General features: G+C 36.8%; 1 protein-coding gene and 1 pseudogene across 1 annotated transcript; one reads left to right on the top strand and one right to left on the bottom strand.

Moving 5' to 3' along the window:
• Positions 1 to 370: 370 nt before the first annotated feature.
• Positions 371 to 15,771, bottom strand: CUNH1orf185 (chromosome unknown C1orf185 homolog). Its single transcript, XM_013067249.3, is given in 3 exon segments — positions 371 to 1,067; positions 2,614 to 2,649; positions 13,850 to 15,771. Coding segments are annotated over 3 exon segments (480 nt in total). The 5' UTR covers positions 13,911 to 15,771; the 3' UTR covers positions 371 to 684.
• Positions 15,355 to 16,574, top strand: LOC106008104 (ras-related protein Rab-9A-like; annotated as a pseudogene).
• The last annotated feature ends 7,699 nt before the right edge of the window (positions 16,575 to 24,273 follow it).

Here is a 24,273-nt window from a genome sequence, read left to right on the forward strand (position 1 = left end):
GGGTTCAGAAATCCCTCATAACCATAAATTTTTGACCAAAGGCCTCTCATACCAAAAAAAGGAACTCTAACTCACCTCGCTTGAGTCAGGTGATTAGGAGTCATTTTTATCCCAGAAGGGTGAGGGTTGGGGGACATTCTGAGAAACAGAGAAAGGACAGGGGAAAGGAAATTACTTTCTGGGTTCTTCACATTGTTCCAGTGTCCTTTGTAGGAGCAAATTTATCTTGCTTACCAAAATCATGACATGATAAGATTTGAAAGATAGGTGATTTGTGTTTTTTAAATTCAGAAAAGCTTATAGGAATTCCATCCACATCTACTCACGTTGAAATAAAATTGGTATGACCAAAGTATAACAAAATATAGTGTTACACAGTTAATGTTTTATTAAAATATATTCATAAAGATTTCTTGAAGTATTTCTTGTGCATGTTGAAAATACAATCATGTTATTTATCTTTTGTGAGGTACAAGGAGTTAAAGTTAATATCCATGATACTACTATAATTCTTCCCATAGTTTTATTTCTAGAGATAAGAGCCAGCAAGGGAAGCAGGCCCACTCTATGATAAAGCACAAGAAAAGCAAAATTAGCACAGGAACGTTAGGAGAGTCAGAAGCTGGTAATTCAGTTTTAACTTTACCAGATTTCAGGGTATACAAGGATTCAAAAGAAAAAAAGTCATTCAATGTTATGTTGAAGGTTTTGTATTTCAACTTGAGTGTTTCTTCATGAAAACATTTCCTTAACGCTGTCAACATTTTGATCATCAAAAATTGTCATATTCATTACATTTTAAGTGCATTCTTCTGATGGAATGGTTGACAGGTACGAAAATACTTTTTCCATTAGGGGTTCCCCAAGGAATGGCTTTGGAGAATTATTTTCTGCTAGAGAATCATCAAAAAACCATTCATCAGCTGCTTGTATACTTCGGCTGTAATGAGAATCTGATGGTGACGATGGTAAGTTTAAGGGAATGCTGCTGCTGTTTGTTGACGAGCTAATCTCTGGGAAGTCACAGACGAGCTTTTTTGTCAGAGGACAGAATTCATCTTTAATTGCTGTGAAAAATAGAGGTACTATAAATATTACACATTTATGAGGCAAATCTTAATTATCAGGGCAATGTTTCTTTTTAAAATTCAGACTACTTTTAGGGCTATATTGGACAGGGTAGTTCCATAAGGGAAAATTCTGAATTGCTATCATTATCCATACAATGTTAAATACATAATTAGGAGTTAGCAATATTTTCATGATAATCAAGAGTTGAAGCCAGGCGTGGTGGATCATGCCTGTAATCCCAGCACTTCGGAGGCTGAGGCAGGAGGATTGGCATGAATTTGAGATCAACCTGGGTTACATAGTAAGTTCAAGGCCAGTCTGAATTGCATAGCAGGACTGTGTCTCAAAAAAACAAAAAACAAAAACAAAAACAAGAGTAGGAAAGTACACTCTAAATGAGTCAATCTGTCATAATAGGCAAAGATTCTAGATTAGTTCTGGAATGTTATGCAAAATTATTTCTTAGTGATTATGGCTAATTATTGCCTTATTTAATAAAACCAATTTTAAAAATACAAGCTTCCTTGAGCAGGTAGATTACAAAATGGCCCGCAGCGGAAGGGACTATGAGTGGACCCTGTATCAATAGTAACAACATTCCTCAAGAGTCTTACAACTTAAATACAAAGCATTCGACACACTTCTATATTTAATTTATCTTGTTGTTAATTTTTTTTTGAGACAGGTTCTTGCTATGTAGTTCAGGCTGGCCTTGAGCTCCCCATGTAGCCCAGGCTGGCCTTGAACTCTTGGGGATCCTCTTGCCTCAGGCTCCCAAGTGCTGGGACTACAGGCGTGAGCCACCACACCTGGCCCGACGTTCATTACCCTTCTCATGTGTTTGCCATTATATCAGTTGGGCTACACACTGACGAGTAAAAAATGATGTTTTAGAAAATATCACATAATATCCTAAATATATTTTATAATATTTTGCACGTTAATTTTGATATTGTCCATTAATTTTAAAGTTGCCATAAATATTTTATATTCAGCAATTCTTTTTTTACTTTTTTATTTTTATTTTTTTGAGACAAGGTCTCACTGTAATTCAGGCTGGCCTTGAACTCACTATGTAGCCCAAGCTGGCCTCGAACCTATGGAGATAGATCTTCCTGCCTCAGCCTCCAACTACTGGGATTACTGGCGTGCAACAATGCTCTTAGGAGGTGATGTTTTGAGGTACTAAGATAAAACATGCAATATATAAAGTGTTTCAAAAAACTCACTTTTTGTTTTTGTTTCATTCTTGTTCTGACCTCTGTCCCTACCCCTCAAAGCCCTCAATCTTCATTTTTACCCTCAGGCATCATAGATGATACTTTTGAGCTCAAATTGGAAAGAAAAATTAAAGTTTCAAATTTTAGGATATGAAATTGATAATTTTGCTTTTCCCAAAATTATGTGCCTACTCACATAATAAATTAACATTTCCCTTGAATTTTCATGACATTTAAAATACTTTAAAACACTTAGCCTTTTGATACTTTAAGACTATACAGTGATTAGGATTTGTTCTAACACATTATTGAGACAAAGTACCTTTTATATGAGTTTCTTCCTTTTTCTTTGCTCTCCCTATATAAAAAAGTTATTTATATTTTAAAAATGAAATCATTTTAATATAACTTCTATAATATATTTGATCTATGTATTCATATAAGAGTAATAAGTTTTAACATTACATATTTTCTTTTCCACAATATGAATTTAAAAATGTATTTTTTTTGGAGACAAGGTCTTGCTATGTAGTCCAGTCTGGCCTTGAACTCACTACACAGCCTAGGCTGCCCTCACACTCGAATTGATCCTCCTGCCTCAGCCTCCTAAGTGCTGAGATTATAGGCATGTACCACCACACCAGGCCACAATGTAAATTTTTTTCACCAAATCATATTGACAGAATAGAAAAAGTTTTGATTAACCATTTGAAAGGAATTAGGATTGGTTCAAAAATTTAGATTAGCCCAAAAGGTAATGAAAGTATGAAATATAGTTCAAACAGGATTATCATTATCACTTGGCCAACTTATTTAATTGACTAACAGTAACAACTATGGCTGAAGGCCTTTAATAAAAATAAGAATATTCTTCTAAAACAAGTAAAACATTATTTAAACGATATATTTCAGTTATCTACTAGGAAGTATAGTGATATAATCGTTCCCAAATTTCAGGGTATCAGAATCACCTGGTGTGCTTGTTGAAGTGCTGATTCTTTGGGCATATTATCAGTTTCTACAGAGCAGTAGGGAATGGGTTTGGAAGTATGCATGGTAACATCATTTGCAAGGATTGTAATTCAAGGTTTTCTTAATTGGCTAGCACATAGGGTGTGTTTATAGAGTGTGTGAAGTCTGACACTGGAGAGAATAACATCTCTTGTCTTCTGCAGGGAAACATGTTAATACTCTACGTTAATGTACATTTTTCTGTCCCCCAGAGAGCCTTATTTAGGCTAGCTACATGCACGCATCCTAATATGTAAGCACTTTTCTCCAAACCAATTTTGCTTCTTTGTCCCTTTTTACTTTTTACTAATAAGTGCCAGTGTGGCTTCCTGAACTTACCTTGTCTGGATTTAGGACCAATTTCTGTATAAATTACATTAGGATATTGATTCTCAGACTTTTATGTGCCTTTGAGTTAACCTGAGAATTTGCTAACGTGCAGATTCTGACTCAGTAGGTCTGGGATGGGGCTGAGATTTTGTATTTCTAACAGGCTTCCCCAGTAATGCTGATATTGCAGACCTAGAAACCACAGAATGAATATAGCCCTAAGGGAATGACAAAATAGGCATTCTTACACACTGCTGCATTTAAATATGTGGAAAATTTGGGGAAGAAAATTAACAAATACACTTCTAGAAATACATAATGCCATTTTAAAACTTGCATGCCATTTTAACTTATAATTTAAAATTCTGACAGTAAGAAAATAAATGCATTGTGATACATAGATATTAATATAATGGAAATTTTTTCAACTATTAAAAGTGATGCTATATATCAGGAAGGAAGGAAGGACTAAAAAATGCTGAGAACATATCAAAAAGAGAGAGGAACTGTTTTAAAGGGTACCTGTTGATTAAATTTGGGCATCAGAATAATGATGGTAATGGAATTATAATGTGCTGACCAAAATAGAAATCCATAAATCTATATTTACAATGAACAAATGAAGGAAAAGGGAGATACTTCTCTCTTACAGAAGAAAGGGAAGGCTAGGAAGTGGTAGAATTGGGAAATCATCACTTTACTATAGTTCCATAAAAATTGGGTTAGGCAAGAATAATTTCTGTAGGTAGAAGGTAAAGTTTGATAAAGAAAAGGATACTTGTATGGTTTCAAAGTGCTTGTGAATTGTAAGGGCAATAATAACAGCAGGGCAAAAACAGACATTATCTTAACTACATGATCAAACTAAAATTAAAATACATCATGGATGCGATAAACTGGAGCTGATCATGAGAAAAAAACAAGCTGAGAAACAGTCTAATATTCATAAAATAACTGGTTTGTATTCTCAGAAAGATGCCAATATCATAAAAGAGGAAAGAAGGGGAAAGAAGGGCCCTGGGGGTTTAGCTCAGTGGTTCTGCCGCCTGCCTTGAAAGAGCAAGGACCCGAGTTCCATCCCCGGTACCAAAAAAAAAAAAAGAGGAAAGAAGTTTGGGGAACTGTCTCAGATTTTTAAAAGACTAAAGTGATGGGACAGCTATATCAAATGTGATTCTGCACTAGATCCTGTGCTACAGAGAAAAATTCTATAAAGGACATTATTGAGATCATTGACAAAAGGGAATGTGAATTGTAGGTTATATAAAAATATTGAATTAGCATTGAATTTTTGAATTTGAAAACTATACTGCACAAAATATGAGAATATCCTTTTTCTAGAAGTACAGTGGTGCCTCTGTTCACAAACTTAATTCATTCCACAATTCTGGGGAAGATGGCTGTGACAAATTCATCACCTGTTCCAGAGTTTGAGAATGGAGGCAAAATTTTGCCAAGCACTTCTGTTCACAAACTGTCTGTGAACTGAGTCATTACTGTATTAAGGAGTAAGGAAAAATAACAGACATCAAACATCAATTCTTCTCTAACTACTCAAAGATATCAATAAAGGAAGAAACCCTTCCAAACTTGTTCTATTAGAGCAGCATTACCTTGATACCAAAGCTGGACAGATACGCCACAGAAAAATAAATAACTATGGACCAGTGATGGCGAACCTTTTAGAGCCTTCAGTGATACAAACAGCCCGCTGCAACATGCATGCCATAGATTCACCACCACTGCTATAGACCTGTATTACATAAATGCAAAATTTTCTCAACAAAATAGTAGCAAATTGAATCCAGCAGCACATCAAAAAAATTATATATAATGATCCAGTGATATTTATCCCAGGGATGCAAGAATAGTGCAACATTTCCAAACCAATAAATGTAACATCACATCAACAAAATGAAGGATAAAAATCTCAATAGCAGCAGAAAAGGTCTCACAATACTCTTAAGTGAAATAAATAGGACACACATGTATAAATACTGAATAGTTTCTCTGGTGTGAGAAACTGAAAGTGTAAATAAGGACTAAATGTATAATAGGTAATGTGACATAGGAAGAAAAGGGGCAAAGGGGAAGGAAGTGGAAGGGCTAGGGGAAAGGATAGAAGGGAATGGGATTAATAAGAGAAAATGGAAAAATAGGAACAAAATCTTTGTAAATAGGGAGGAATGGAGGGGTTGAAGGGAGGGCTGGGCAAGGGTGAAAAATAAGAACCAAGAGAGACTATGTAAAGGTACAAATTTCCAATGATGAATGTCATTATATTGTATACCTGAAATATACCAATGATTAGAATGAATAATCGACAATATCAAATAGGAAGAAAAGGTCCAAAGGGGTAGGGGTAGTGGGAGGGGCAGGGGAAAGGAAAGAAGGGAAAGGAAAAAATGATGAGAAATGGAAAAAATGGAAATAAAGTCTTTGTAAATAGGGAAGGGTGGAGGGGGTGAAGGGAGGGCTAGGAATGGGGAAAAAATAAGAACCAAGATGCATTATATAAAGGTACAATTCCCAATGAGAAATGTAATTGTGTTGTATACCTACAATGTACCAATAAAAGAATTTAATACAAAAAGAAAAGAGTATCGCCTCAATGTGCATCCACTTAGCTATAAATGTCTCTAATTTCTCATTTTTGATGGCTGAGTAGTACTCCATTTTATTTAAAAACCCACATTTTCTTTATCCAGTCTCCAGTTGATGGGCATTTGGGCTGTTTCCAAGTTTTAGCTATCACAAACTGTGCTGCTATGAGCATGGGCACACATATATCACTGTGGTATGATTCTTTTAATACTTTGGGGAAGATCCCCAGCAGTGGAATAGTGGGGTCAAATGGGACTTCCAGTCCTAGTTCTTTGAGGTATCTCCATACTGATTTCCACAGTGTTTGCACCAGTCTACACTCCCACCAGCAGTGGAGCAGGGTTCCTCTTTCCCCACAGCCCCGCCAGCATTTGCTATTGGTTGATTTCATGATAGAAGCCATTCTTTCTGGAGTGAGGTGAAATCTCAGCATTGTTTTCATTTGCATCTCTCGAATGACCAGTGATGTTGAACATTTTTTCATGTATTTATTTGCTATTTCTACTTCTTTGTCTGAGAAATGTCTGTTCATTTCAGGCCCATTTTCAGATTGGGTCTTTAAATCTGGGAGGTCTGATCTTTTTAAGTTCTTTATAGATGCTAGATAGTAGACTTTTGTCTGAGGAACAGCAGGTGAAGATTTTTTCCCACATTGTGGGTTGTCTCTTCATACTGCTGGTAGTTTCCCTTGCTGTGCACAAGCTTTTTAATAAGAAGAGATCCCAATTGTTGATTGTTTGTATTAGTTCACAGGCAACTGAGGTTTTGTTCATAAAATCTTTTCCTACACCGATGTCTTCAAGAGTTCTACCTAACCTCTGTTCCAACTGCTTCAGAGTTTCTATTTTAATATTTAGATCTTTAATCCATTTTGATTTTAGTTTAGTGCATGGTGAGAGATATAGGTCTAATTTTAATCTTTGGCAAGTTGAAGCCCAATTTTCCCAGCACCATTTATTAAAGAGGCCATCTTTCCTCCAGTGAGGGTATCTGGCTCCTTTATCGAAGATGAGATGGCTGAGTGTGTCTGGAGTTGTTTCTGCATCTTCTAATCTGTTCCATTGGTTCTCAGGTCTGTTTCTTTGCCAGTACCATGCTGTTTTTATCACAGTAGCTTTGTAGTATAGTTGCAGGTTGGGGATTGTGATACCCCCTGCCATGTCTCTGTTACCTAGAATTGCTTTTGCTATTCTGGGTCTCTTCTTGTTCCAAATGAATTTTTGGATTGTTTTCTCAAGGTCCATGAAGTATGCTGCTGGGATCTCAATTGGAATTACATTGAATCTATGTAGCAGTTTTGGAAGTATGGCCATTTTCACTATATTAATCCTTCCTACCCAGGAGCAGGGGATGTCTGTCCATTTTCTGATATCATCTTCAATCTCTCTTTTCAGAGTGCTATCGTTTTCAGAGAAGGGGTCTTTGATTTCTTTCATTAGGTTGATTCCTAGGTATTTCAGTGTTTTGGATGTTATTGTGAAAGGAATTATTTGCCCTATTTCTCTCTCAGTGAGTCTGTCATTCGTGTAGAGAAAAGCTATTGATTTTTGTGTGTTGACCTTGTAACCTGCTACTTGACTGGATTTGGTTATTAAGTCTAGAAGACTTTTGGTGGAGTTCTTGGGATCTTCTATATACAGTATCACGTCATCTGCAGATAATGACAATTTGACTTCTTCATTTCCTATCTTTATTCCTTTTATTTCTCTCTCTTGTCTAATTGCCATGGCTAATGTTTCCAAAACTATATTGAACAAGAGTGGTGATAGTGGACATCCTTGTCTTGTTCCTGATTTTAGTGTGAAGGATTTCAGTTTTTGACCATTTAGTATGATATTGGCTGTTGGTTTTTCATAGATGGCTTTTATTAGTTTGAGGTAGAGACCATCTACTCCAATTTTTGTAGGGTTTTTATCATAAATGCATGTTGGATTTTGTCAAATGCTTTTTCTGTGTCTATGGAGATAATCATATGGTTTTTGTCCTTGGCTCTATTGATATAGTGTATTACATTGATTGATTTGTGTATGTTGAACCATCCCTGCATCCCTGGGATGAATCCCACTTGATCAGGGTGTATGATCTTCTTGATGATCTTCTGCATTCTATTTGCCAGTATCTTCTTAAGGATTTTTGCATCTATGTTCATTAGTGAGATTGACCTATAGTTCTCCTTTTCAGTTGGGTCTTTCTCTGCTTTGGGGATCAAGGTGATGCTTGCTTCCAGGAATGAATTTGGGAGTATTGCTTCCCTTTCAATTTCACTGAAGAGTTTAAACAGTAGAGGCAGTAGTCCCTCTCTAAATATCTTGTAGAATTCAGCAGTGAAGCCATCAGGGCCCGGGCTTTATTATGTTTTCAATTTCATTGGTTGATATTGGGTTGTTCAAAATTTTTAGGTCTTCTTCATTCAACTTTGGTAATTCACATGTATCTAGGAATCTGTCCATTTCCTCTGTGTTTTCCATCTTATTGGCGTATAGGTTCTGGAAGTAGGTATTGATGATCCTCTGGATTTCTGCTGGGTCTGTTGTAATTTCACCCTTTTCATTTCTAATTGCATGGATTTGGGCCTTTTCTTTCCTTTTTCTGGTAAGGTTGGCTAAGGGTTTGTCAATTTTGTTGATTCTTTTGAAGAACCAACTCTTGGTTTCATTGATTTTTTGTATCGTTCTCTTAGTCTCCATTGCATTGATTTCTGCTCTGATCTTTATAATTTCCTCCCTTGTATGAGCTCTGGGGTTGTCCTGTTCTTCTTTTTCTAGAAGCTTGAGGCGCAGCATCAGGTTGTTTAACTGGGCTCATTCTGTTTTCCTAATATGCATATTCACTGCTATGAATTTCCCTTGTAAGACTGCTTTCACTGTATTCCATAGATTCCAATATGTTGTATTGTCATTGTCATTTAATTGAAGGAACTGTCTGATTTCTTCTTTAATTTCCTCTGTGACCCATTGGTTATTCAGAAGTGTGTTGTTCAATTTCCACATGTTTATGAAATTTTTTGAGTTTCTTTTGCTATGGATCTCCAATTTCATCGCACTTTTGTCTGATAATATACAGGGGATAACTTCAATTTCTTTGCACTTACTTAAGCATGTTCTATGTGTGAGTATGTGGTCTTTTTTGGAGAATGACCCATGTGCAGCTGAGAAGAATGTGTATTCTGATTTTGTGGGGTGGAAGACTCTGTAAACATCTGTTAAGTTCATTTGTTCAAGAGTTCAATTGAGTTCTAGTATTTCATTACTTATTTTTTGTCTGGTTGATCTATCTATTTGTGACAGTGGGGTGTTGAGGTCCCCCACTACAATTGTATTAATGCATATATGACTTTTCATGTCCATTACTATTTGTTTTATATAGTTGGGCACACTAGTGTTTGGTGCTTATATATTTATGATTGTCATCTCTTCCTCTTGGATTGTTCCCTTTACAAGGATGTAGTGTCCTTCTTCATCTCTCTTAATCAGTGTTGGTTTGAAATCTACTTCATCTGCAAAGAGGATAGCTACTCCTGCTTTTTTTCGGGTTCCTGTCGCATGGAGTATTGTTTTCCACCCTTTAACTTTCAGTCAATGAGTTTCCTTTTGAATTAAGTGTGTTTTTTGTATGCAGCATATTGTTGGATTTTGCTTCTTGACCCATTCTGCCAGTCTATTTCTTTTGATTGGTGAATTGAGACCATTAACGTTGATGGTTCTAACTGAAACGTATTGACTTGTCATTGCCATGACTTTTTCTTTTTGTTGGGTTCTCCCCCTTTACATTTAATTTCTTGTCATGCCAGATGGGTTCATTCTGCTTTACTTCCTGGGGTTGTGATCCTCAATGTCTGTTCCTAGGATATTGTGTAAAATTCTTTGGAGTGCTGGTTTGGCATCCATGAAGTTCCTAAGGTTCTCTTTGTCATGAAAGTATCTTATTTCTCCATCAATTTTGAAACATAGTTTTGCAGAGTACATCAATCTGGGTTGGAGGCTGTTTTCTTTTATGGTTTGGAATATGCCACTCCAAGCTCTTCTTGCTTTGATGGTTTGTGTTGAGAAGTCTGCTGTAATTCTGATGGACTTTCCTTTGTATGTGATTCGTTTCTTTTCTCTCACTGCTTGTAGAACTTTGTTCTTCTGTTGAGTTTCTGGAATCTTAACAATTATATGCCTATGTGTAGATTTTTTTTGATCAAGGCTATTTGGAGTCCTATATGCCTCACTTATCTGTATGTCAAGCTGTTTTCCCCTGCTTGGGAATTTTTCTGCCATTATTTCTGTGAAGAGTTTTTTTTACGTCATCTGCACTTTCTCCTCTTTCTTCATTGACTCCAATCAGTCTTATGTTATTCTTCTTTGCATCATCTAGCAGCTGCTGGATTGATTTCTCATGTTCTCTTATAATTTTGAAGCAATTTTTCTTTTCCTGGTCATTAATTGCAATCTTCTCTTCTATATCTGAAATTCTGTCCTCACTTTGGCTCATTCTGCTGTGTAGACTTTCAATGGAGTTTTTCATGTCCTGGAAATCTGTTTGCATCTGTTTTATGGATTCCATTTGTTTCCTATGTTGGGATTCCATCATGTTCCTCAGCTCCTCTCTAGATTTATTAATCATGTCTTGCACAAGGAGCACAATTTCTCCTGTTATCTGAGAAATTATTTCTGATTTCATTTTTTCCAGATCTCCTTTTGTTGCCAGTTCAGTGGGTCCAGGTGGTTGAGTATCAGAGTGCTCCATTTCATTTCCCTTTGCGGTTGCTGTAGGTGATCTGGAAGTCTGGTTTTGAGACTTATTTACGTGTTTTCTCATTTCCACTGGGGGGTGGGGGCATGGGGGGTGCTGTTGGTACCCGTGCAGCTCACCTCCTCTGATCTGGGAGAGGTGGACCAGGGACCGGGAGTGGCGGTAGGGATGGTGGCCCAAAAGCCCCTTCCTCTGGAGCAGGAGCAGTGGGACAGCAGCTTAGAAGCCCCTACCTCTGGGCAGGAATTCTTTAAATGCTGAGAACTTGATTAGCTCCAGTAGAGTGGTCTGGTGGTCCGGTGTCCTCTGCGTCTTTGTAGTGAGGAACCAGGTGGCTGTACAAAGAGGCCAAAGGAGCGGGGCAGGGGGCAGTGGATTGCTGCTGGGGCGCGGCCTGATTTGGTGTTTTCAGTGGGACTGGGGACCTTGGGACCGTGTCCGCAGACCTGCCTGTCTGCAACGGGCTGATTCGGTTCTTTCCACGTGACTGGCGACCTCGGGACAGAATCCGCAGACCTGCCTCGTCATCCTTTATTATAGGATGAGTCTTTTTCATTATGATATCCTCAGAATAAGAGTACTGACTGGAGCTTTGCCACATTTCAGTCTCAGGTTTTTGTTGTTTGTAAATGATTTACTCCAATTCAACGAATATCTGTTGAACACCAATAAGTGAGAAATACTATGTGGAGCACCAAAGGGATGGGAAACAAAACAGCCATTTAAGCAAGAATTAGTCCTCACCCTGAGGTTTAAACATCTATGAAGAAATAAAAGCAGGGCTGAAACACAACCAGTCATAAAGATGACCATATTCATTTTTAATGCCTTATATCTGCTTTGATTGGATATAAGCCTAACTGGATCTATGAACCTGCAAAAGTTACTTATTATATGGGTTGAATTTTAATGTTCTCACTTTAATAATGGGAATCATACTATCTATATCTAAGAAATACAGTAAGAAATACATCAGAAAATGTAAGAAATTAATAATGTAATAAATAGAAAAACATCTCAGACTTAAAATGTATACACCAGATCATAAATGAGGCTTGAGTTTTATAATATTATTATAGATACCATATTCCCTGATGATAACAAATTAAATTTCTAACTTAGTCCTTAAATATAGCCTAAGAAAATCTCCTATGCTTGTGGAAATTTAAAATCATATTTAAATAACTCATTCATTAAAGAATAAATCAATCAAAATTAGAAAATACATAGAACTACACAATAATGAAAATATTAGGTGTAAATTCTTGCAGCAACATAGCTAAGGTAAATTTAAAGAGAATGTTAGGCCTAAATGCATATTATTAGAAGAGAAGGTGGAAAAGCAATGAAAACTGCATCGAAATTACAAGTTGAAAGAAGACCAGCAAAATAAACTCAAAGAAAATAAAGGAATGAAATAATAAAAGGCCAGAAATGAATGAAATAAAATTAATATTATGGTAAAGACTAATAAAATCGACCAATCTCTAGTAAGATTAACCAGGTGGAAAAAACTGATGGCATAAGTGAACAATATTCAAAACAAGGAAAAAAGATAATTATGGACATAGCAGAGTAAAAATAATGAAAATCCTTTCGATAAATCTATGATAATATTTAAAGCAACTTTTAAAAAGTGACTCAATAAGCAATAGATTGAGGCAGGTTCTTACCAACTTGCCCAGACTGGGTTAAAATACGTGATTCTCCTGCCTCAACTTCCCAGAGTGCTAGGATTACATATGTGTGTTGCCATGTACAGCTAAATAACTCATTTCTTTATAAAATTGGGATTTTAAAAAATTTTGCTGATTATAAAAGTAATTCATATTTACTGTAAAAACCAAAATGAGGCACTAAAGAATCTAAGTAAAAAATATTGTGTCCAAAATTGTTATGTCCTACAGAACATTATTTTATCTCTCTGTTTTCTAAAATTTTGTTTGTTTGTTTGTTTATTGGGTTTTGATTTTTTTTTTTGAGACAAGGTCTTGCTATATAATTCAGGCTCGGCTTGAACTCACGAAGTGTTGCAATTACAGGCATACACCACAACACCTGGTTTAAAGTAGTAAATGTAAAGAAGCATGCATATTCACTTAAGTGGAATCATACGATACTATGGCAGATTGAATTTTTCAAAGATGGTCACAACAACATGTCTAACTTCAATACCCCTCCCTGAGTGTCCTTGCCACTTTCCTACAGAGACATTATTTCTCCACCTGCCTTAAGCTAAGAAGGCTTTTGGACCACTTCAATCAGTAGAGTATGGCTTACATAATGTTGCACTAGTTCAGTGCGTAGCTCTTAACTGGCCTGGCAACTTAACCTTCCTCCTTCTTGGATGCCAGCCACTGTGTTAGAAGCAGGACTATCCTCAGGAATGCTGTGAGGAAGCCCAAGAAGGCCTGGAAAAGAATGTCCTTGTTGAGAGGAAAAGAAGTCAAGGTACACCAAATCACTAGACATCTTGGGAGTGGGTCTGTCTGTCAGCTGACTCTCTGTGGACCAAAAACAAACCATCCAGCAGAGCCCTTGGGAATCCTGATCTACTAAATCAGAAGCAGAAACAAAAAAAAGATCAGAAGAATAAATAAGTTTCTTTAACTCTCAAAAAAAAAAGAAGTAATAAAAACCTAAGTGAACATGATGTATCTTTTGAACTGAATCAGCAGTTGCAAAATTTCCCTCAAAGAAAATAGCAAGCCCTGAAACTTTACAATTTCTATAATATATATACCCACGATTCGACTATTTCTTATCTTATATAATTTCTTCCGGAGAACAGGAGGAGATCACTGGCTGTTTGTTCAAATACATTTTCCATTTCTTCTCAGGCAAAAAGCTGGACTATGTGTCCCAGCTTCACGTACCATTAGGTGGAGCCATGTGACTGAGTTCGGACCAATGGAATCTGAGGGGCAGTGATGTCATAAAAACCTCCTGAGCACTCTGCTCTGCCCCTTCTCCCTGACTGGGACAGAGATGATTCTTAGGGAAACCATGGAAGCCACATATTGATATCACCCCATCAATCAACTGACTCTACTAGACATTATAGATAACTTAATTCAATAACAATAATATGTGTTTTTTTCAATTGAACATGGTACATTGTTTAGTTGAAAACCACTAGAATTTCTAAATATTCTAACATTTCTAAGTAATCCATGTGCAAATGAAGTAAAAGAACAAATAAAATGAAAACACAATATATCAAAACTCATGGGGGCAGAGGATTTAGCTCAGTGGCCCTGTGCCAGCCTTGCAGGTGCAAAATCCTGAGTTCGATCCCCAGTACTGGGGGAAAAAACCAGAACAAAACAAAAAACACCTCATGGGATGCTACTAAAGTTGTACTTATAGGCTATAATCCACCACTTTTCATAAAAGGGCAATCCCCTAGCTTTCTAAAGTTATAGATCCATTATTATATATTTCATAAAAAGTTTATTACACTATTCTAAATGAACTACTGCCTTAGTCACTTTCCTTTTGTCTCTGCAACAAAACACCTGACACCCACAACCTAAACAGAGGTGAAGTTTATTCTGGCTCCTGGTTTTTAGAGGTTTCAGTCTATAGTTGGCTGGTTCTGAGGTAGGAAGGGCATGGCGGAAGGGTCTGGTAGAGGAAAGCTGCTCGAGTCATGGTGAGCAGGAAGCAGAGAGAGAAGGGAGGAAACAGGGAGGGAGAGATGCCCTTCAGGTTACTCTTGCAGTGAACTTCCTCAAATTAGGCCCCATCTCCTAACAGCACCAACTGTAGTGCCCACTGAGCCAGTCACCTAAAGCTCGGCCTCTGAGTGCAAGCTTTCGATTCTCCATCTAAACCACCACAACATAGATCTAGATTCTGTAATTTAATAGTTTATATGAACAGTCAACGGGGCTTTACAAACAATTTCTCTGGTGACTTCTTATTTCAAACAATGATGAACTATATAGATGTTTAGTCTGTTCTTTCTTCTGTTCTTCACTGCAGGTATTTTAAACTTTCTTCTTTTTGCTCAAGTTTTCAACTCCATCTACAAATATCTTTAATTTCAGATTAACCTCTGCTACTTTCAGGATAAGTACATCACTATGTGCCAGTACTGACCTAGAAGCTAGTCATACTGTGGTAAACAAGGCAAAGTTCCTGGATTCATATTTTAGAAGAAAGGGACAAATAATAAGCACATAGGCAAAAGTCTTACTTACTTTTCTTGTTGCTGATACAAAATACTTGACACCCTCCTCCGCCTCCTGCACACCCACTCCCCAACCCGCTCTCTGTCTTCACTGCAGCCAGGCAAACTGCCCCGAAGCTCTTGGGGGTCCTCTGTGTGGCCACGAGATAATGACGTTTGAACTGAATTATTAAGGGTTCTGAAGTCAAAGCTCATAAAATTAATAATGGCAGGAAAATCATCACTTTTAAAAGTAATTCTCCTTGGAGATGGAGTAGTTGGGAAGAGTTCTCTCATGAACAGATATGTAATGAATAAGTTTGATACCCAGCTCTTCCATGCAATAGGTGTGGAATTTTTAAATAAAGATCTGGAGGTGGATGGACATTTTGTCACCATGCAGATTTGGAACATGGCTGGTCAAGCACGATTCTGGTCTGAGGGCACCTTTTTACAGAGATTCTGACTGTTGCCTGTTTACTTTTAGTGTTGCTGATTCACAGAGTTTCCAGAACTTGAATAACTGGAAGAAAGAATTCATATATCGTGCAGATGTGAAAGAGCCTGAAAGCTTTCCTTTTGTGATTTTGGTCAACAAGGTCGACATAAGCTAACAGCAGGTGTCTACAGAAAAAGCCCAAGCTTGGTGCAGGGACAATGGCGACTATCTTTACTTTGAGACAAGTGCAAAAGATGCCACCAGTGTTGCAGCAGCCTTTGAGGAAGCAGCTCAAAGAGTGCTTGCTACCGAGGATAGGTCTGATCACTTGATTCAGACAGACACCATCAATCTTCACCGAAAGCCCAAGCCTAACTCATCCTGTTCTTGATCGTTAGATGGTCGGTGCATTCTAACCAACTCACGCATACACACATGGTAAACACGAGGGTGGAGAAGAGAATTAGGGTTTGCAGCAGTGTATCATATCTAATAAAATTGATGTATGTCACTGCTTCATTTGTTGGTGGGAGAAGGGACACATTGACTTACTTGGTAATGACACCTTGCCTTTCTAAATTGTAATGGTTGTCTAATATTTCTTTAAATATGTAAGTTAGAGCTAATAAATGACCAAAACTTTAATTATAATTAAAACAAAAACTTGACTATTCTAGAAGATATACTTAGATTGCTTTTTCTCCGGGGAAAAGGGAGAACTACTTTTATATGTGTATATTTTTATGTAGTTAGCATTCTATTCTTGGTTCAAGGGAAATATCTAAAGTAATAATGTTATAATATTAAAGATCAAAGTCTAATGCAAAAAAAAAAAGAGTACTTGACACCCAAAGTTAAAAGAGGAAACTTTTATTGTAGCTCACAGTTTGTAGAGGTTTCAGTTCACAATTGACTGGCTCCAAGGCAGGGTGGCATGGCAGAGGGGCACCTCAGAGAAGAAAACAGTGAAGTAGCAAAGTAGTGAAGCAGGAAGCAGCAAGCAGCATGCAGCAGCCCTCTTTCTGTGCTTTATATTCTACCCGGGCTACCTGCCCTTAGGGTGGGTAACACTTACATTCAAGATAGGGCACTTTTAATCCTAGCATCACACCATTAATCCTAGCATCATATTCTTAATCCTATCATTACACACCTTAGATCCAGCCACCTCCAAAAAGCCCACCTATAACCATGTGAGGCTTTGGGGGGACATCTAGATATAAGTCATAACAGCAAATAAGGTACTTTAAGAGACTGATAAAGGTCTCAAGGAAATCAGGCAATAGCCAGGTGGTAGTTGTAAAGAGTAGCTCAAGAAAATGTGTGTTCTCATACTATCATCCCTAGAAAGACCTGAATTGTCAGCTTGAATGGAACACATATTTGTCACTGAGTCAATCACTGGTAACATTTTTCAAATAGTGATAGAGAGCCTTGTTTAAAGCTATAAAATAAATGCTGAACAGTAAGACAGGACTGGCAAACACCAGAAGTCTGTTGACTTCATCAAAACGGTCTTCAGTTTTATCTCCCAATTATTCCCTGAATTTGCTTAGGTTCTCTTCACTGTAATCTCTCTTCCAAAAGGTTAGTGGGTCATAGATCAAAAGATAAACACACCCCACTGTCTAGTATAAGTACTGTGCTAGATATTAGTTTCTCTGACTTGAATCAAGATATGGTGTCACCAAGGCCATTGTTTATTATTCTTCATGCAGTTGTAGCATCCTCTGGTGGGCAGTAATTTTCTTTACGGCTTTCAAGAAACAGCTTTTATACCTTTTGGTACAGAAATAAAATATACAATACTTTATTATTTTCACAAAATTACCAACTTAATAAAGCATCATGTTAGTACTTATTGTCAGATATAAACAAATATCTGAGAAATGAAATTATGTAAGTATAAATAATATTGTTCCTACTAATAAATGGTAATAAGCTATTTTAAAAGCCTTCCATTCATATTTTTAGAAAACAAAGTTTTCACACAATTTAAACTCTCTAATTGAGCATATCCTTTTGACTTGTTACATTTACATTTAAAATCTATTCAAAATTTTTTAAAGTACAGCTGGAAAATGTAAAATAAATTATTTAAGTATAATTTTATTCCAAGAGATAAATTACTTAAGTAATTTGTTTCTAGTGAGTAATACAAAGTTGATTAAATAAAATACTACAATTTATAAAACAAATAACAAAGATCATATAGAATGCTTTATGGCCCAATCACAAAAGGTATTGATAATATATAAGAGACCATGTAAGAAAAAGTTAAAGTGTTATTTTATTTCTGAAATGTATTTTCTTCTAGTTATATTGCTGTTGTCCAAGAACTGTAATAAGCAAAAGGGTCCCCAGAGCCCAGTAAAGACACAGCCATGACTATCAGATTAATGAGCAACCTCAAAGCCCTACAATATGATATCTGAGACAGGAGCTATTTGCCAGGAAAGTAAATTATATACTGCTCTCACATCACAAACATTTATTGTACCAAAGAACTGAAAAGGAAATGGAATTTAAGTGAGATCTTCACGAATGCATAGGAAAAGAATAAAAGAAAGAAGATCATCAGATGCTTCTGAACCAAGAAGAAAACACTGAAGTTACCAACTTCCTATCAAGAAATACACTTACAGCCGCTGTCTGGGTACAGAGAACAAAACTCCAAGCATAAAATGAATGCTTAGAAGAGTAGAAGAGAGGTATCAGAGCATTCTTATTCTGCTTTAAGATTTCCTGAATGGCTGCTACTTCTTAACAATTTCAAGTTTGTAAATCTCTTCTACCCAAAATTTATACTTCTCCTAACACTAGTACTTTGATTACCACTTAGGTTCAATGACTGACTGTCTAATAAGGGACAGTTTCCAGGGTGAATTGTCACTGAGTTAACTCAACTCCAACTTCCACAACATTGTGAAATATTATCTCACTAAGTACTACTATTTTTTTAAGTACTACTATTTTTCCTTCTATTCCTTGCTAATTCTGATAAAAGGCTTTGAAATAAAGTAAGCAATTAAGTTATTTAAACTTATTATCTATTCTGAAATGACCAAATCTATGATTACAAGTTACTTTGATCCCCTAAAAACTAGTGAAAGATCAAAAAGGACAGAATAGATTCATCTGTTCCACAACAAATTGAAACTTCCAAGCTTCAGAAAATCAGATAAAATACAACTAGTAAGGCTTAGTTAGTACAAGCAATTGAACAGAATATATATATTATATAATTCTATTCACTTGAAACTACATATGTGAAGGAAAAATATCTCTTTATATTCAGTGCTATAATCCATTTCCCTCCCCTAGAACTGAGGATTGAATCCAAGGCCTCATATATGTTAGACAAGTGCTCTACCACTGAGTTACTTCCTCAGCCTTTTTTCTTTAATTATTTGAGACATGGTCTCACTACGTTGTCCATGGGCTCAAACCTATGATTCTCCTGGCCCAGCTTCCAAAATAGCTAGGATTATAAATCAAGCTTGCCCCACCACATCCAGTGTACAACGTAGTTTTAAATAAATGCTGTCTTTTTTTTTTTTTGAGACAGGATCTTGAATTCACTGTGTAGCCCAGGCTTGCCTTGAATTTGCAGCAATCCTCCTGCCACAGTCTCCCAATTGCTGGGATCATAGGTGTACACCACCACCACACTCACCTAAATCAGTGCTATTTAACCTTGTTTTGAGGCCCTGACTAGAGGCTGGTCCGTTTCCTTTCTGCGGCAGCTAATGAAGTCCATACCCTAGCCGCTTTCTTCATGGGATCTCACATTATGGAACATTATATAACCACTCTATTCTCCCTATAGATAAGGTACCAAACAACCAGAGTGTCTTAGATAAAATAAATTAAATAGCTGAGAATAAAATAAAAGATAAAATAAAATAGCTGAGAATGTGTACTTTATAAGGAAAAGAGATTTATTTTGATTTATGGTTTTAGAGGCTGAAAAGTCTAAGCTCAGACACCTACAGCTGGTAAGGTCCTCATAATGTATCATAATTTGGTGGATGGCATCACATGGTGGTAGTTCATGTGTGAGCTGCAAGCAACATGAGTGCAAGCAGAGGCTAAACACATAGGGTAGACTTGTTTTATAACATGCCCTCAAGTTTACCAATCCAATCATGGGAGACTTAACCCACTCCTGTGAGATGAGTATTAATCCCTTTTGAGGGTGCTATCCCCATGACATAATTACTTTTCACTAGGCTTCATGTCTTAAAAGTTCTATTACTTCTGAATACCATTACACTGGGGGAAAATCTTCCAGGATCTGACCCTTGGAAGATAAACCATGTCCAAACCATGACACAGGGGTATTCCCAATATCCAAACAGCCTGCTGAAATTATTTTAACTAGCCAGTCCTAAATATGCTTACCCTGTTCCACCCATTCATTCCCTTGGAAACCACAGTAAAGCTACTTGTCCACAGATCCCCCTTCCATCCACCTTGTGACTTACCTGGTACTGTCCCTAAGTGGATATCTATGTCATGCTGCTCCTCCCCAGTGAGCTCTGACTGTAACAAACTGCAAGACCTTTTTTGGTTTCTTATTCTTGGACTGTATTTGACCTTACCATACTTTACCTAAGGGCCAATAATTGTTGTCAATAGTGTTGACATAAGACTTAAGGCATGACAAAGCTGACTGGGAAAGTAGGCTGTTTATTACAAGATCCCAGAACACATGTGCAAAATAGTTATCAAGTCCTGAATGGGGACTTCTTTCAAGAACTAGAGCAGGTTTTCAATAGGACAGCCTAGACCTGATGTCAGCCTGAGGCATGGGATCTCAGCACCGGCTCTCGGCGGCCATATGTAAAAGTTCTCATGGGTTTCCTGAGATATGGATAGTATAAAAGGACATAGACACCAAGGGGATCTTTCTATCATGGCTTTCCTCATGATAACCCACACTGCTTTCTCCAGGGTGCTCTTTTATCTTGCTTTATCCTCTTTTACTCTGACCAAGCTCACTCTGCAGAGCCAGTTTCTCCCTCATTCTTCACTTTTACTTTTTAAAATAAACTTTGCCACTGCTTTTTGCTAATTTTGTTTAATTCTTGGTTCGAGATGAGAAGAACCTGGAGTTCAACTGCAGAAGGAGAGATGAGAAACCCAAACCAGGTAATGTTTAATTGACGAGCCACTTTTAGAAGGAGCTACCTGATAACAGTCAATAGTCCTATTACAGACAACTATTTTCTGTTACTTTGTGGCTGCCACAAAGTACCAAAAGTGACTAATATGTTACCCTAACAATCACAGACTTATTACAGCCCAGTTCAAATAAGACATGTACTTTAGCCAATATAACAGACATAAATTTTTTTTTTTTTGGTACGGGGGATCAAACTCGTGTCCTTGCGCTTGCGCAGCAGGCAGCAAAACCACTGAGCTAAATCCCCAGCCCTACTAAATGATTTTTTTATTATCAACAAAATGATATTCTTTTTTTTTTGTAACGGAAATCGAACTCAGGACCTTGCGCTTGCGAGGCAGGTGGTGCAAAATGATATTCTTAAGATATATTTTAACAATGGAAGTTTTTAAAAATCCAAAAATTTAAATTATCATAAAGGAGTAACCACATTGGATAAAAAAGGCAATGGGATTTTAATGTGTCCTTTCAAGATTCGTTTTGAAACCTAATCTCCATTGTAATGGTATTAAGAGATGGGGCATTTTGGGAAATGATTATGAGTATTGCTGCTCTTATGAATGAGGCTGAAGGGACCTCCCTTCCTTCCCGTCATGTAAGGGCGCAGCAACAGGGTGCCATTTTACAGGCAGAGAGAGACTTCACTGGACACTGAATTTGCTGGAGCCTTAATCCTGAACTCCCTAGGCTCCTAAATAGTGAGCAATAAAATTCTACCCAGTGTAGAATTATATATTATAAATTACCCGGTGTAAGTAGCCCAAATGACTGAGATAAGAACAAACTGAAATCTAACATGAAAGTAAGCACAAATGAGAAAAAACTACTTTTCTTATTTTTCACCATTCCTTGCACTGCACCAAACATTTTTGGTTTTAAGAGATGACCAAACAGAAATCATGCAAGAAATTATACAAGATTTATATGCAAGAAAATCTGACATATTGCATATGTCAAGCTATAAAGTATTGAATTAAAGGACTTAAAAAATGGAACTACTACTGAGACAGGAGATTAGGGCATAGCAAAACTGGCTGTGAAAGTAGGTGTGATCTGTTAATTACAAAATCCCAGGACACATGCAGAACAATTCCTAAAACACTGCACATGGACTTCTTAAGAGAACTTGAACAGGTTTTTGATAGGATGGCCCAGACCTGACACCAGCCTGAGGAGTGGATGATAGAAAAAGGACAGTTGCCATTCAGTTTTTGCCCTTGTGTTCTTTTCCTATTTTTTCTTGGCTTTGACTCACTCTGCAAAGCCTATTTCTTTTCCTACCTTTAATAAAACTTTGCTTCCATTTGCTCTTGTCTTGACCAATTCTTTGCTGGGACAGAAAAAACCTAGAAACCACCAGCAGGAGATTCCAGCACCCCAAAACCCAGTAACACTATCATAGTTATAGTAATAGATTTTTATTTTTCTGGTCAGCCTGTGACCCCCATTAGGAAATGAAAAGGGATACTCGGTTCTAACTTCAAGTAGTTAATTAGCCAGGGTTAGAGCTGAGATTACTTTTAAAATATGGTATTTGCAATAATACCCCTCTCCCCCTTTTTGAGATATATTCTCACTGTACAGTCTAGGCTAGGCTTCAACTTGCAATCCTCCTGCCTTTGCTTCCCAGTGCTAGGATTACAGCTCTATGTCATCAAATCTAGCTATCCTATTATTTTACTAGGATCAGGAGTGATACAACAAAGGCTGAGAAACAATTAGTGTTGACAACATACTTACCAATTGGACTCCACCTTGTCTTTTGTTGATGTTTCCCATTTTATCCCCAAAGAAGAGTTCCAAAAAGGTTATGATTTAAAAGTGGAGAGGCTTCAGCCATTCTCTTTTCAATGTTTTTATTAATATGATTCCAGCACAATTCTGTCTTTTCGTAGCTATGCAATAAATTCAAGATTGATGCAAATTGGGGTTTACTTCCTACTCACAGTTTTAAGAGTCTATATTAACCTGGGCTGGGGATTTAGCTCAGTGGCAATGCGCCTGCCTCAGAAGCGCAAGGTCCTAAGTTCAATCCCTGGTACTGAAGAGTCTATACTAGCCTAAGTTTTCTTCCTAAAATAGTTTTAGCCACACTAAGAGAAAAAAACATTTATATATCATTTTCCCCTCCTGTCACCATTTTTTAGCCTTAAAGTTTATCATTTTTGAGCTATATTCCAAAGCCTCTAGCCTTGGTCATTACATTTGACTTCTAGTTTTTGCCACCTGAAGTAATATTAAATTATTATAAAGTTGTGTTAATTTGAATGATTTAAAATTTAGTCTAAAGGTACAATCTTCTAGTTTTCTGGATTTTATTTTTTGTCACAAAATCTACTAAAATTCTGTCAAATTCATACCTGGGTGGGTTATAAACAAAGAATGATCAAAATCTTTACAGATTGTTAAACAAAACTTTTAAAGATAATTAAATATTCCAGGAAGTTTTCTATATCTTATAGTCCATTACAAAATTGTTCCACAAATTTAATCAAAACTATAGAAACTTACACTACCTTTAAGTATGAACAGTTTTATTTTATTTGATATACATTTATTTACTTCTGGTCAGATCCATTCTTACCCTGAATTTAAAAATGTAAGACTTTATTAAGGACTATTTTTTGAATTGAAATTTTTCAAAAACTTTGTCTCAGAGCTTAAAAAATTAAGATATAGTCATATAATGAGTTTCTTTGCTACAATTGACTTAATAAATATGAGGATTGATCTGATACCTGATAGGATAAAAATACTAATCAATAAAAAAATCACTTGAAATTTTATTTTTAAGACACAATTGAATTTTGGCAATCAGTATTAAGCAAGATGGAGGTAACTTTACTACTGAGATGTACTGCTTCATTTTCTCTTCAGAATTCAGAAAAGTTCTAATTAATAATGAACTTGTTAAAAAAATGAGTTTTTTTATATATTAGAACTCTATGTTATGTGAATTTATATGTAACAAGAATAATATTTAATAGACATACAACAGTCCAAAAAATTAAGGGGGCAATTAGTTATCTTAATAGTTTGATTACTGATGGGAAAAACCTAGATGATTATTATTGTTTATATCTACATATCCCCCCAAAGCTTCATGTGGTCATAGGTGGGGCTTTCTGGAGGTGGCTGGATCTAGGATGTGTGATGGTGGGATCAAGGATGTGATGCTGAGACTGATTAGTGCTGCGATGCTGGGACTATGGCTTCCCCACCCTGGCTGTGAGTACTACTCACCCTAAGGGTGGGTAGCCTGGATAAGATATAAGGGATAGAAAGAGAGTCACTAGTCACTTGTCACTTGCTGCTTGCTGCCTTGTCGCCTTCTGCCCCACATAAACTGTTTCTCTTCTGCGATGCCCCTCTACTATGCCACCCTGCCTTGGAGCCAGACAAGTATGAACTGAAACCTCTACAAACTCTGAGCCAAATAAACCTTTCCCTCTTTAATACTTGGTGTCAGTTATTTTGTCTCAGCAACAAGAAAAGTAAT

This window comes from Heterocephalus glaber, unplaced genomic scaffold (assembly GCF_053883595.1).
Source record: "Heterocephalus glaber isolate CG9 unplaced genomic scaffold, H.glaber_assembly_v1.0 deba00001451, whole genome shotgun sequence".
NCBI lineage: Eukaryota > Metazoa > Chordata > Mammalia > Rodentia > Bathyergidae > Heterocephalus > Heterocephalus glaber.